This window comes from Natator depressus, chromosome 2 (genome assembly GCF_965152275.1).
Source record: "Natator depressus isolate rNatDep1 chromosome 2, rNatDep2.hap1, whole genome shotgun sequence".
Lineage (NCBI taxonomy): Eukaryota > Metazoa > Chordata > Testudines > Cheloniidae > Natator > Natator depressus.
The window spans coordinates 21,944,206-21,957,965 of NC_134235.1; the positions used below are offsets into that span (position 1 = coordinate 21,944,206).

At 44.9% G+C, this 13,760-nt stretch overlaps 1 protein-coding gene across 2 annotated transcripts; it reads left to right on the forward strand.

Annotated features, from left to right (window-relative positions):
- The first annotated feature begins 1,072 nt into the window (after positions 1-1,072).
- Positions 1,073-13,342, forward strand: KLHL38 (kelch like family member 38). 2 transcript variants are annotated; one of them, XM_074942954.1, is made up of 4 exons: positions 1,073-1,319; positions 1,865-3,343; positions 6,447-6,552; positions 10,441-13,342. In XM_074942954.1, the coding sequence occupies exons 2-4, from the start codon at positions 1,994-1,996 to the stop codon at positions 10,725-10,727; spliced, it is 1,743 nt and encodes a 580-aa protein (XP_074799055.1). In that variant the 5' UTR covers positions 1,073-1,319; positions 1,865-1,993; the 3' UTR covers positions 10,728-13,342. The 2 variants fall into 2 exon arrangements, with proteins under 2 accessions (XP_074799055.1, XP_074799056.1); XM_074942955.1 differs by lacking the exon at positions 1,073-1,319 and having other exon boundaries at positions 1,819-3,343.
- The last annotated feature ends 418 nt before the right edge of the window (positions 13,343-13,760 follow it).

Consider the following 13,760-nt stretch of genomic DNA (forward strand, 5'->3'; position numbering starts at 1 on the left):
TGGGCCCATTGAGCAGAGGCACCAGAGGCCTTTCACTGGTGTCTGTCTCGGTGTAACTGCATGCAGACATAAGGAATTTCTGACCACAGCACTCAATCCTACATATGGCTTCGCCATCAGAACATGAAAAGGAGTCTTGTTTTTCTAGATAGCCAACAAGCTAGTTTGACATTGTACAGGTAAAAACCAGCTTTAGGATACAATGCCCTCAAAAAAAAGGTGTGTGTGTGGGAGGGGGGAAACTAACAAGTGGTCACAGCAAGAGACTGGGAGTTAGGGCTCCTGGGTTACATTCCCAGTTCTGACACTGATTTGCTGTGTGAACTTCAGCAAGTCACTTCACCTCTCTGAGACTCAGTTTCCCCATCTGGAATATTTACCTTCCTCAAGGAGTATTGTGCGGCTTAATTAATTAAGGTTTCTAAAGATAATGGAGGCCCCAGTGCGAAAGGTACTATAGAGCCGCTACATGTTACTTTCAGTGCTCTGTTAAGTACATGCAGCATCAGAATCAGAAACTTCTGAGACAGCAAACTTTGACAGTCTGAACTCCAGTTAGACAAGTCACCTGGACACTCACCTACATTCTGAGCAGGGAGAGATAACAGCTGCTTATCTCAGAGTTCTGGCTTATAGAAAATGGGTGGTTTGCTACAATGGGAGCATTAGAGCAAAACACCCAGTGCTACCGGCTTCTCCCGCACACAGTCCCAAATCTCAGATAGATAGATTAGAGGGTCTTTTTCCTATTCCTTAAAATGAAAATATTGTCCCCTCAGAAACTCTTGATACCTCTGTTTTCCCCTCCCTCAGGATGAAAGTGCATACCTAGTGCTAGGCATTTCAGACTGTTTACAGGCTTCTAGAATTCCCAGGCACTTCAGGACAGGGCCTTCTGGTTGTTTCCAAATGGACAGCCAGAACTTTTATAAGTGTACCTTGGTTTCAGAGTCTATTTGTTATATGTAAACACTGGCCAGGAAAACACCCCGTGGGCATGCTCAGTAATGTTCAGCTCCTTGCAAAAGGCAAGGGGAAAGTCACATGTGATAACAGTGAGAAGTCCATATGTGACTATTCTTAGCCCTGGAATGTATACAACACCTCATTGCCTGGTGGTTCTTTCACAAAGCTCCGGAAAGCAGCGAAAGTGCCTTCAGAATAAACAAATCCAGAAATGACCCTCCATGAATCACTTACCAACAGAAAGAAACATCTTGAGGGTATATAGTTTTACTCATGTACAGTACTAGCTATGGAAAATCTCAGCAGAGACTAAAGGACACAAAGTGAGTGAATACAGTGAAGGACAACATAAGGTAAACATTTCTACCATGTGATTTCACCGCAGCTTGAGCAGTCAGATTGTCATGAAGATAGATAGCCATCTTATTGTTCCGCCTGGTACATTGTTTAGTCGTGTGTCTGATTAATATAAAAAACAACAACTAAGCAGAGTTAATAAATAACGATTTCAGTGCAGATCCCCAGTCTCTAGAGTTTAGTTTGTCCTTTGCAGAGTTTAGCTCTGCCAGATTTATATTCTTCAGTAATGACTAACTCTAAGGAAAAGAGACATAAGTTACTAAATTGCGAATACTTTAAAAATAGTGAAGAAAAATACTTTAAAAATAGTGAAGCTAAGCACATTTATTAGACATGTTTAAAATGAACATACAATTTGCTCAGGGCTTTTCGCTTTAGCCCCAAGTCAGCAAGATAATTTTAGTGCTTATGCTTTGTGTCAGGCTAACAGAAGATTCCAACCTCACATCTGATACCTTTAAAAAACAAACAAGCAGATGCTGAGTGACCTCCTTTCCCACTGCGCTTAACCACTGTTCTTATTTCTATGCACAAACAGAGTTAGAATATTTAGAGTAACCATCAAAGTTCTGATCCCTGGCCCCTTTGGAGCTGAGCATTTCAATAAAAGCTGCTAAGAACTTGTTTTCCCTGCCAAGCCCAATATTCCTCTCTCACACATTTCGCTATGGAGGAAGAATCTGCAAAGGACCTTCTCTTCAAAGACCAGGACTTCTCCTCCGAACTATTGAGGCAGCTCAACGTTTTAAGGCAAAACGGGATGTTGACTGATGTTACTCTCTGCACTAGCGAGTTTGAAATCCCTTGCCACAGGAATGTGCTGGCTGCAAGCAGTCCTTACTTCAAGGCAATGTTCTGTAACAACTTTAAAGAGAGTTGCCAGGCAAAAGTTGACTTGAAAGGCATTGACTCCAATATTTTGTATCAGATTGTCCTTTATGTTTACACAGGAGAGATTCTTATAACACCCGAGAACGTCTTGTACCTAATGGAGGCCACTTCCATGTTACAGTACATTAAATTGTTCCAGGCCTGCTCCTTGTACCTCCAGGACCAGCTGACTCCTGAGAATTGCCTGAGCATTTTAAGGCTCTCTGAAATCTTGAACTGCCAGAATCTCAATAAGAAAGCCAAGGAGATAGCTCTCAAATACTTTCCTGAAGTAGCCTCTTCTGAAGACCTGAAGGAGCTTTGTGCACTGGAGTTGATCGATTACCTTGGGGACGATGAGCTCTGTGGTGAGGAGGAACAAGTGTTTGAGACACTGATGGTCTGGATCCGGCACGATCTCCAGGCACGACAGGGCTATATCCAAGATTTGTTCAAGAAGGTCCGGCTTCAGTATGTCCACCCAACCTTCCTTTTCCATTTCATTGCCAATAATTCCCTCATTCAGTCGTCACCCGCTTGTAGAAGCATCCTGGAATCAGCAAGGAGACAGATGTTCTCATTATATAGCACTAGCACTCCTGACATCAAACCCATGTGGCACGTTCCTCGCAGATATTCGTATCAAGAGTTCCTCATAATCATTGGTGGCAGGAAGGACAACCAGACGACAACCAGGGACGTCCTGCTGTATGACGAGAAGACCAACCAGTGGCTGAGCCTCGCCAAGCATCCTGTGCGCCTTTACAAAGCCTCTGCAGTGAGCTTGCATAGCAATATCTATGTGCTAGGAGGGATGCCCGTTAGCTGTGAGAAAAGTCCAGTCAGTGATAATGTTTATATTTTCTCCCTCAAGCTAAATCAGTGGAGATTAGTTGAACACATGCTGGTTCCACGCTATTCTCACAGGAGCATAGCCTATAAGAACTACATTTTCTCAATTGGAGGAATTGGAGAGAAACAGGAAATTCTGAATTCCATGGAGAGGTACGACAGCATTTATAACATCTGGGAGAACATGGCAAACATGCCCGTTGCTGTCCTTCACCCTGCCGTTGCAGCTAAAGACCAAAGAATTTATCTCTTTGGAGGGGAAGACATTATGCAAAACCCTGTCCGTCTAATACAGGTAATTGTCACTCCTGCTCATCTTATGTGCATTTCCTCCAGGGTATTCAGTGACTGACACCCAAGCCCAGCTAGTGAAATCAAAGCCCAATATAGAACTGAATTTGCAATGAGTCTCATGTAGTCGAAGGCAAGATACATATGCTAAGTTGCAAATGCTCATTCAGGGTAGTCCAGTATGTAGGAAATGCTGTTCAAATGCTTTTATATTTCCACAAGTAGCCTTTATTATTGTTAAGGCCCAAACCCTGAGGCCCTTCTGAGGTTTTACTCAGTTCTTTCTCAGGCAGATTCCCATTGGTTTCAATGAGAGTTTGCCTGACTGAGTAAAACTGAGTAAAGATCTCAGGGTCGGCTCTATGTGATGTTAGTGCTTGTGAAAGGAGTCATATTGACAGTCTTGCAAACTGATGCCCACTCAGGCCCTGACTCCAGGAACTTAACCACATGGCTAACTTTATATGTGAGTATTCCCATTGAAGTCAGTGCTCACTATTAGGCGGGTGCTTAAGTTCCTGGCTGAATCTGGGTCTCAGTCCTTTGTCTCTCCTCAGACAGTAACAGCAAAGACACTAGTTGTGATGGTGCTTACTGTGATATGGATTCCTATTCACTAGGACCAGGACTGAAACTGCTATTTCATCTCACGCAAGCCAGTGGTTCCCAATGGCCCATGCACTCCCTACTGAGGGTCTGTGGTTTCCAGTTGGTCACTTAACACTGGCTCTCCACCTCACTGCCGGCTGTAAAACTGTTTTAAAAAGGAGGCAAAAATGCATTAAATACTTTCATATTTAATGTGTTAGTCATGTGTTAATATTGTTTTTCCTGGCAAGTGTAACCACCTGGTCGGTGTGTTTTTTGGGTCCTTCAATGTGCCCAGTCCACAGAGGATATGAGTCTGTTACAGCTCTCAGAGAGAGCCTAGCTGTTTAGCTCAAGCTGTAAAGACTTATGCTTTTAATTCTGCAGGTGCCTGGTTCAACCCATAGTGTCAACCAAGGTGGTAGAGGTTGCCTAGTGAGGGCTTGTCCAAGATTTAAACCATCATAGAATATCAGGGTTGGAAGGGATCTCAGGAGGTCATCTAGTCCAACCCCCTGTTCAAAGCAGGGCCAATCCCCAACTAAATCATCCCAGCCAGGGCTTTGTCAAGCCTGACCTTAAAAACCTCAAAGGAAGGAGATTCCACCACCTCCCTAGGTAATGCATTCCAGTGCTTCACCACCCTCCTAGTGAAAAAGTTTTTCCTAATATCCAACCTAAACCTCCCTCACTGCAACTTGAGACCATTACTCTTTGTTCTGTCATCTGCTACCACTGAGAACAGTCTAGAGCCATCCTCTTTGGAACTCCCTTTCAGGTAGTTGAAGGCAGCTATCATATCCCCCCTCATTCTTCTCTTCTGCAGACTAAACAATCCCCATTCCCTCAGCCTCTCCTCATAAGTCATGTGTTCCAGTCCCCTAATCATTTTTGTTGCCCTCCACTGGACTCTTTCCAATTTTTCCACATCCTTCTTGTAGTGTGGGGCCCAAAACTGGACACAGTACTCCAGATGAGGCCTCACCAATGTCCAATAGAGGGGAACGATCACGTCCCTCGATCTGCTGGCAATACCCCTACTTATACAGCCCAAAATGCCATTAGCCTTCTTGGCAACAAGGGCACACTGTTGACTCATATCCAGCTTCTCGTCCACTGTACCCCTAGGTCCTTTTCTGCAGAACTGCTACCTATCCATTCGGTCCCTAGTCTTAGCAGTGCATGGGATTCTTCCGTTCTAAGTGCAGGACTCTGCACTTGTCTTTGTTGAACCTCATCAGATTTCTTTTGGCCCAATCCTCTAATTTGTCTAGGTCCCTCTGTATCCTATCCCTACCCTCCAGCGTATATACTTCTCCTCCCAGTTTAGTGTCATCTGCAAACTTGCTGAGGGTGGACCTCAGATGCTCAGAGGATGAGATTCCTCTACTCACAGGAAGCATGTATCCCACTCTATGTGTCCCTCTCAGATCCTCTGTGGGTCAGGCACAGAGTCTGTTACAGCTTTCAGCTACAGATCCTGGTTCTTTAATCCTAGAGGTCCCTGGTTCAATCCCTATTGACCAAGATGGCAACAGCACATAATCAACTCTATACTTACCACAGGGATGTAATTCAATTATCAGTGGAAGTTAGATGCAGGTGGGAGATGTCTCCGAGACAATCACTTAGTAGATGTGGTTGACACATTTGACACTCCAAACATAGGCCTCTGAACAGCCAGCTTCTGGCAATAGCTCTCAGTCACTAACAACAAGAGCCACATTTGAACTGGTGACATAGAGATGAATGAGTCATGTTGGATGAAGGTTCACTTACTGAGCAGATGGGTCTAACAAATATTTATTAAGGCAAAACTCAGCAAATAGTGATCAATTACTCACAAGTGGGAAGCTTATCCGAATGATCTCATCACAGTCGCCTCCAACGCTGGACAATACAACTTCAACCTCCCTTTGTTAAACAAACTTTATAATTTTGTTATATTTTCTTATACATATGTATTAGTTTCTCATTTTCATGTTAACTCTCCTCCCTCATCAGTACAGGTTCAAACTGTTAGTTCAAACCAGTTTGTTCTAGTTTTTTTAGTTACTTGAGTTTTTCTTGTTTTTCCAGCATGAATACTCTGTGGTTTCTTATACATACATAGTTCTACTTATACTTATGCTGTTACGTGTTATCAGAACAGACTCTTAAAATCGACAGCAGGCTTCTGTCAGGCCTAAATGTGGCTTGGCTCCCAACAGGTCAAGGTTCCATTACCAATTCTCTGTGCTAAGCTGGCCCACACCAATCAGCGATGTGAATACAACGGCTGGGTCAATTGGATGGCTGTCATCAGATCTATGTACAACTAGGACTGATTTTTTTTCAGAGGGGACAGATTAGCAAATAATTTGTGGGGAAATGTTCTCCATTTTTCAGCAGCTCAATGCAGTACATAGTTTTCGTGCATGTTAACGAATCAACAAACAAGCAAGTAGCCATTTCTGTAGGTGTGATTGTCTGCTGAAATGCTGCATAATTTACAGTGTGTATCTTTATGTACTTTTCAGGTTTACCACATATCCAGGAACATGTGGTTTAGAATGGAGACCAGAATGGTGAAGAATGTTTGTGCACCAGCAGTAGTGATTGGAGACCGGATCATCATTGTTGGAGGTAAGCAGTTATACTAGGTCATTCATGTCAGCTGCATAAGACTAACTCCCATGGAATTTGACATACTTACTTACCAACGGTTTCTTTACATCTTTAATACATTCTGAGGCAATCAACTTGCTGAGGCGATTTCCTTTATGTGAAGGGATAGTAAAATGAGGCAATGTTGTCACTTACCTTTGCGGCCCACACGGGATGAAGGGGGACAAACAACGCCCCCTACTGCCCATGTGCAGTGTACTATACCATTGGTCACAGCAGGCTTGCGGGCTGCTACCATCTCCCCTCCCAGATGGGAGGTCAGCAGGCAGAGAGAGGTAGCTAATGTCCAGAGCCTGAACTCTAACTCCCCACGCAACAGAGAAAGCCAGCCTATGTGGGAAGTAATCTCCATCTGGTAAAGGGCTAATGCAGATTAATTCTCTTCTAGAGCAGTGGTTCTCAAAGCCAGTCCACCGCTTGTTCAGGGAAAGCCCCTGCCAGGCCAGACCGGTTTGTTTACCTGCCGCGTCCGCAGGTTCAGCTGATCGCGGCTCCCACTGGCCGCGGTTCACCGCTCCAGGCCAATGGGGGCTGCGGGAAGCAGCACAGGCCAAGGGATGTGCTGGCCGCCCTTCCCGCAGCCCCCATTGGCCTGGAGCGGCAAACCGCGGCCAGTGGGAGCCGCGATCGGCCTAACCTGCGGATGCGGCAGGTAAACAAACCGGTCCGGCCCGGCAGGGGCTGTCCCTGAACAAGCAGCGGACCGGCTTTGAGAACCACTGTTCTAGAGTAAGGAGGGAACCAGCCCAGGAACCTGATATGAGAGCATCACAGTTCCTTCCATGTTTTGGTCCTGAGCTGATGCATCTGTGTACTGCTTCTCAGGGGGAAGTGAGAATTTAGCTCCATGGTGTTTTACAGAAAAAAACTGATTTTGCCACATTTGCTCTTGTTGAGTAGCAGCACTGCACTTCACTCCATGGGTTTCAGTGGGACTGCTTGTGGAGCAGAGTGCTATTCATGTCTACAGTAGGGGCTTGACTACATGGGGACAGCCAAGAAAATTAATCTGATTTAACTAAATATGTGAATTTACAGTGGTTTAGTTAAACTGCATTAAAACCCTGCATGAACACCCTCATTCAGAATTAAAGTGGCCTTGATTCAGTATAGCTTAATTCACCATAAACAAAACCACATTAAGGCCACTTTCACTCTGAATGAGGGTATTCACCAGGGTTTTAATGCATATTAATTAATTCACTTTAAATTAACACATTTAGTTAATTCAGATTAACATTTCAGGATCTCCCCTGTAGGCAAGCTCTATGACTCCTTTACCAGTCGAGGAATACCAGTATACTAGTGCTCCTACTATGGCACAGCTATGCTAGCAAAGATGCACTCTGTGTCAGTACAGTAAAACCAGCCACCAGGAGCGAAATAGGATATAGCTGGAAAAACACCGTTTTGCCAGTATAACTGCATCTATTCTAAGAGCTTCTGCCAGCTCAGCTACACCGGTCACAAATCACACCCTCACCCACACAGAGAAAGTTAAGGGGTGACTTTATCACAGTTCATAAGTACCTACCCAGGGAACAAATATTTGATAATGGGCTCTTCAGTTTGGCAGAGAAACATATAAACACAATCCAACGAATGGAAGTTGAAGCTAGACCAATTCAGACTGCGAATAAGGTACACAGTCAGAGTAATTAACCATTGGAACAATTGGTCAGTGATGGATTCTCCATCACTGACCATTTTAAAATCAAGATTGGATGTGTTTCTAAAAGATCTGCTCTAGGAATTATTTTGGGGACGTTCTATGGCCTGTGTTATATAGCTCAGACTAGATATCACACTGTTCCTTTCTGACCTTGGAATCTATGAATAACTATGCCAGCAGAAGTTTGTAGGCTAAGCATGGCCTAACTGACTTGCCCAAGATCAAACAGAAAGTTCGGCATGGAGCAGGGATTTGAACCAAGGACTCCCAAGTCGGCACCCTAACCACTAGACCAGCCTTTCCTTCCTTGAAGCTATTGGAACTATTCACAAAGAAAGCTACTACTCAAAGGAGGGGGAAGACTCCTGAGCCTGAGTAAACCCTTCAGGATTAGGTCCCAGGGGAAGCAAAGTATTCTGATATCAGACCACAGCAAAGAAGTAGGTGAAAAGGATTTTCAACTCTTACCTTCAAATGTATTTATCTGATACGCTTGTGTGGACCCAAGCATTCTGCTGATGAGCTTAAGGCCTAAACTGTGTTTAAAAATTATTTATTTAACAAAACCCACAAAAATCCAAGTTAACGTTAAACATATTCCATTCTTCTTTAAAGCAGAGAGATTTACGGCAGATAAGTTGTCATTTACCAGCAATTACACCAATCGATTGGCCCAATTTTTCTGCTTTAGCAACAGCTGAAATTACAAAACAAAACAATGTTTTTTTAAAAACAGCATTCACCACATTTCAAGGTTTTCCTGAAAAACAACTCAGAATGAAAGAAGGGAGAACATGCTGGCTGAACAGCAAGAGTCTTGGGGCTTGTCTGCATGGCGTGTTAGTCCTCACAAGAGGGATGCAAATTTTAGTGCACCCTAGTGTGTTGTGCACTAATTGGCCTTCATGGAACCTGCTGGCATACGCTAAAAATCCCCTGCTGCATGTTACTGTAGTGCTGTTTGAAACAGTATTTCATTGACATGCACTAGAGAACTTTTCATGTGTGCCAGCAAGGCCCACAAGGCCCTGGCAGCGTGCACCATGCTAGGGCACACTAGAATTTACACCTCTCTAGCATAGACTAGTGCACCTCATAGACAAGCCCCCTTTTTTGTTAGAAGCCTACCTTTTTCCCTTGCCCACCACTTTTAACTTCTATTGGCAGTATCTACTAGTGGGCCCTGGATCAGGCTTTGAGACAGAATTAGGGTTAGGCTTCAGGTTCTGATCCAATAGGGCCAAAAGCTCATGAGACCAGCTCCAAATATCTGGAAACTTGTGAGATGAGCTGCTCTTGCAAAATCTGGGCCACACTGAGCTGGAACTGGAAAACAGATTTCTTGCAGTGCTACATCTGACCCAAAACCGAAGCTGCTAGAGGTGTGGTCAGATCCAGGGATCTGAGTTGGAATACAATCCCCACACCTGCCCCTCGAAATTCCAAAATGCTCATACCTGAGCTGCTGGTTTTGGGCTATCTCTAAATTTTGTGTAACACTAAAGGCAATTAGACAAAGCTGTCAGATAAAGATTTTAGGACTTTTCATCACTTCAGGTGCCTGTTCTGGGGAGGCAAACCTCTCCTCATGCGAGGGAATGATCTGGTGGGAAGTCCACAGGTGAAAAGTTATGATGTTTCCACTCCTGTATGAATGAATAATTAATACAGGGCACAGTATGGCTCTCAGAACGGGGAGACATGGCCTTATTTTGCCATTGATGCCAATGGGAGTTGTCTGTATATTTCTGAGACGAGCACGGGGGTGAAAGTTCATATGTTCAGCTAGCAGAAATACACTGGGGTTTGAAAAATAGAGGCAGAAAACTGGAAGCACAAACTGTGCTTGACAGAACTACAGTCTGATCTGGTACAGCTAATCCTACATTCTATCTGCATATATCAGGGGGTTTTATAGCATTCCCAAGTGCTCAGATACTGTGGTGAAAGGAGAACTTGGATAGCTAGACATACATCATGAATGTGACATATTAGCACTCCCCTGGTAAACTAGATGTGCCTAGTGAGGCCCATAGTCCTGCAAAATTAACAAACCATATAATTACGAGATTGATAAGGGTCTTGAAGACGAGCAGAAAATATGTTGTTATCCCTTCTGTTGGATTTAGATTTTAACTACCATTCACCTCTTCCATTCCCTGATTTGTGTCTAGGGTACACCCGGAGAATAATCGCCTATGATACTAAGGCCAACAAGTTTGTTAAGTGTGCAGACATGAAGGACAGACGGATGCATCACGGGGCTGCTGTGATAAAAAACAAGCTATATGTTACCGGGGGGCGCTGTCTCACTGCAGACAATACAATCCAAGACTCTGATTCATTGGACTGCTATGATCCTGAGACTGACACATGGACTTTGAAGGGGAAACTCCCACACAAACTCTTTGACCATGGATGCCTTGCTCTTCAGTGTGTCCCCTATTCCAACCTCCTGTAAAGGAATCTTGTGTTACTCTGGCCCAAAGGGCCAAAATTGCTGGGTACGGTGCATATGGAAAGTACTAGCAACTGCCCCAATCCTCTGCCAGTGAAGCAACCAAAGGAGGCAGTCATCTCCAGGGTGCTGTGTGCAAAAGGTCCTGAATTCTCAGATATATATGTACATACTGCTGCAAAATGGGATGTAATTTGGTGTAAAATACCAAAGTACATACTATATTGCCCAATGGCCCCACCCTGAGGTCCTTACTCAGATTTTACTCAAGCAATTGGAGTAAAAACTGGGCAAGAGCCTCACGATTTCACAGAATATAACGTGTTTTGGAAGACAGATAGAAATGCTGAAGTCTCAGGGGAAACATGTCACAACAAAGTTGCTAATGTATTTATACCACTGCCCTCTACTTGACAGAAATAGGACTCCTCAACAGTGTGTTATAGCCCGGATACTAAGATAATTTCTCTTTTAGTTCAGGTGGCAGCGGCTTTAGGAATAGGAGGATTTGAGTTCTATGCCCCCCGACTCACCACGAAGTTCTGAGTAGCCATGTGGTGCTACATAGCCATGGATTTGCTACAATACTCATCTAGTAACAGGGAAAACCTTTCTGCCATCAGATAATGCTAAAACAAGGGCTTTTAAAAATGAACAGGTTATATAGGAAGGTAGGGAAGAAATTAGTCTATATTTAATGTTCCACATCACAAGCTAGAGAGGAACAAAACCCCAATCTTTGACTTTGAACCCTTCCAAGTGTTGGTGAGATGGAGATTTGAATCCCCAGAGCTGACCACTGTCCTGGTGACTGGAGGAAAGTGGGTCAAGGTCTCTCTAAGAATTTTCTCGTCTATCTCCTCCCTTAAGGAACAAGAGAAGGGTTGCAAACCCTCCAGGACTGGCCTGGAATATCCTGGAATCAGCACTGATCTCCTGGTAACTATTGAAAGCAATCCAGGAGATTTTAATAGGATATTTTTTAAAAATGAGATGATGTCATGTTGGGGAAAAATATCTCCCGAATAGCTTCAGTCAGAGTTGGCAACCCTAGAAGAGAGGAAGGAAATGAAGAGAGGGGCACAGGAAGCCCAAAAGTCATATACTTGTTTCTTCTTTTTGGAGAGGAGAAGGGAAAGCTTCCAGTCCTCTCTCTATATCAGGGATTACAATGAAGTCAGACATAGAGGTTGGCTATGAAGCTGCTAAACCATGGGAACTCCTGTAAAGCTGGAAAAACGGGGGTAGCACATGCAGGACAGTGGATCCAGAAGAGAAGATATATTTGGAGGGAGCAAGAAATAAACCACTACTGTCCTCCCCTTTCAAAAACTAAAACTAAAACAATACAACCCTGCTGGGAAACAGATGACAGAAAACCAGTAACAGAAAAGAAAACTTTCCAAAAGGAGCAAACTTTCACTCCATCATTTGGTTAAACAGTTCAAGTGCTGGTGGCATCTTGTGGGGATTTGCCACTGAGTTTACATTTTTGAAGGGACAGAATTACCATCTGATAGTGAAGATGTCCTGGACTCTCAGACCAGTCACCACAGACTGTTGAGACAGTGAGGTTTTCATGGCAGTTGGTGATCAGCATCTAGGGAATGGACGTCCAAAACGTAACACTGTTCTCATTTTATCAAAGCCTTTACAGGAGTGCAGACAAGTATGAGGAACTGATGGGCTAATGGAAAGTAGTTGAATCAGAGGGGGAAATTACATTTCAAGTGTCTAGTTTTAATGCTACAATAGAGAATTGTTCCCTATAAAGCAAACTGTGATGTGATTTTGCTACTTGTGGTTTTTGCCAGCTCTTTCCTTCTAGGAATCTGAGGAAACGGAGGAAATGGAGATGAATACAGGCTCCACCCTTCAGCTCCTAAACTTTCCACCAAGGGCCTGCCAAGTCCGCATTTTCCCCCTGGAATTAGGCTACTTGTGAATGCCAGTTGCGGTATTTTTTGAGCAGTCAGGGGTTGTGGAATTTCCCAAAATACTGCAACCCACAACTGCTCAAAAAATATCACAACTGGCATTCAAAACACAAGTAGCCCATGTACCCCCGGTCCGCCCTTCATGTTCCGGACGCCGAGCTCTCTCCACACCCTGATTGGTCCCTCCTCTGCATCTGCAGCTGATGGATCCCACCCGCCCTAGCCTGGCCTGCCAGGTAAGCAGAGCTGCCATGCACCTCTCAACCAGGTCGCCTGCCCCACTGCAGGGCCCCAGAGCCTGGCCAGGAGGGGTGACAAGCCCAGGCCCTGGCTCCCTGCCCTGGGAAAAGAGAGAAGCCCGGAGGAAGGTGCTGACTGACAGGCTGGCGCTGCGTCCCGGGCTTGTGCCACTCACCCTGCCACCGTGACATAGAGTGCAACACTGCCCCCAACCTCGAGTGTGAAACCACAGGTACCTTTTCCAGCACCCCCTATATACCCCTACCAGTATGCACACACACTCATCCCACATCACCCCAAATACCCCTCCCAGTACACCCTCCAGCGCCTCCAAATACCCCCTCCAGCACCCCCATATATCCCTTCCAGTACACACACACCCATCCCACACCCCCCAAATACTCCCTCCCAGTACACACACACCCCTCCAGCACCTCCCATATACCCTTCCCAGTACACACTCACCACTCCAGCACCCCCCCAATACTCCCTCCCAGTACACACCAACCCCTCCAGCATCCCCCAATACTCCATCCCAGTACACACACACTCCTCCAGCACCTCCAAATACCCCCTCCCGCACCCCCCAATACTCCCTCCCAGTAAACACACACCCCTCCAGCATCCCCCAGTACTCCCCCCCCCAGTACACACGCACCCCTCCAGCACCTCCAAATACCCCCTCCAACACTCCCCAGATACCCTCTTGCAGTACATACACACACCCCCAGCACCTACCAGTGTTGGGGGTTTGATTTTGAATTTGATTGCCATTTCATAGCTTTGTTGCTGATGTGGACGAACCCCTACTGAGGCTTGTAGCTTTTTTTTTTTTTAAATCAAATCTGTACTAGGTAAC

Coding starts and splice junctions, on each gene's coding strand:
- KLHL38 (XM_074942954.1), top strand. CDS start 1,994: ATGGAGGAAGAATCTGCAAAGGACCTTCTCTTCAAAGACCAGGACTTC. Junction 3,344..6,446: donor ACCCTGTCCGTCTAATACAG/GTAATTGTCACT, acceptor TGTACTTTTCAG/GTTTACCACATATCCAGGAA. Junction 6,553..10,440: donor CCGGATCATCATTGTTGGAG/GTAAGCAGTTAT, acceptor ATTTGTGTCTAG/GGTACACCCGGAGAATAATC.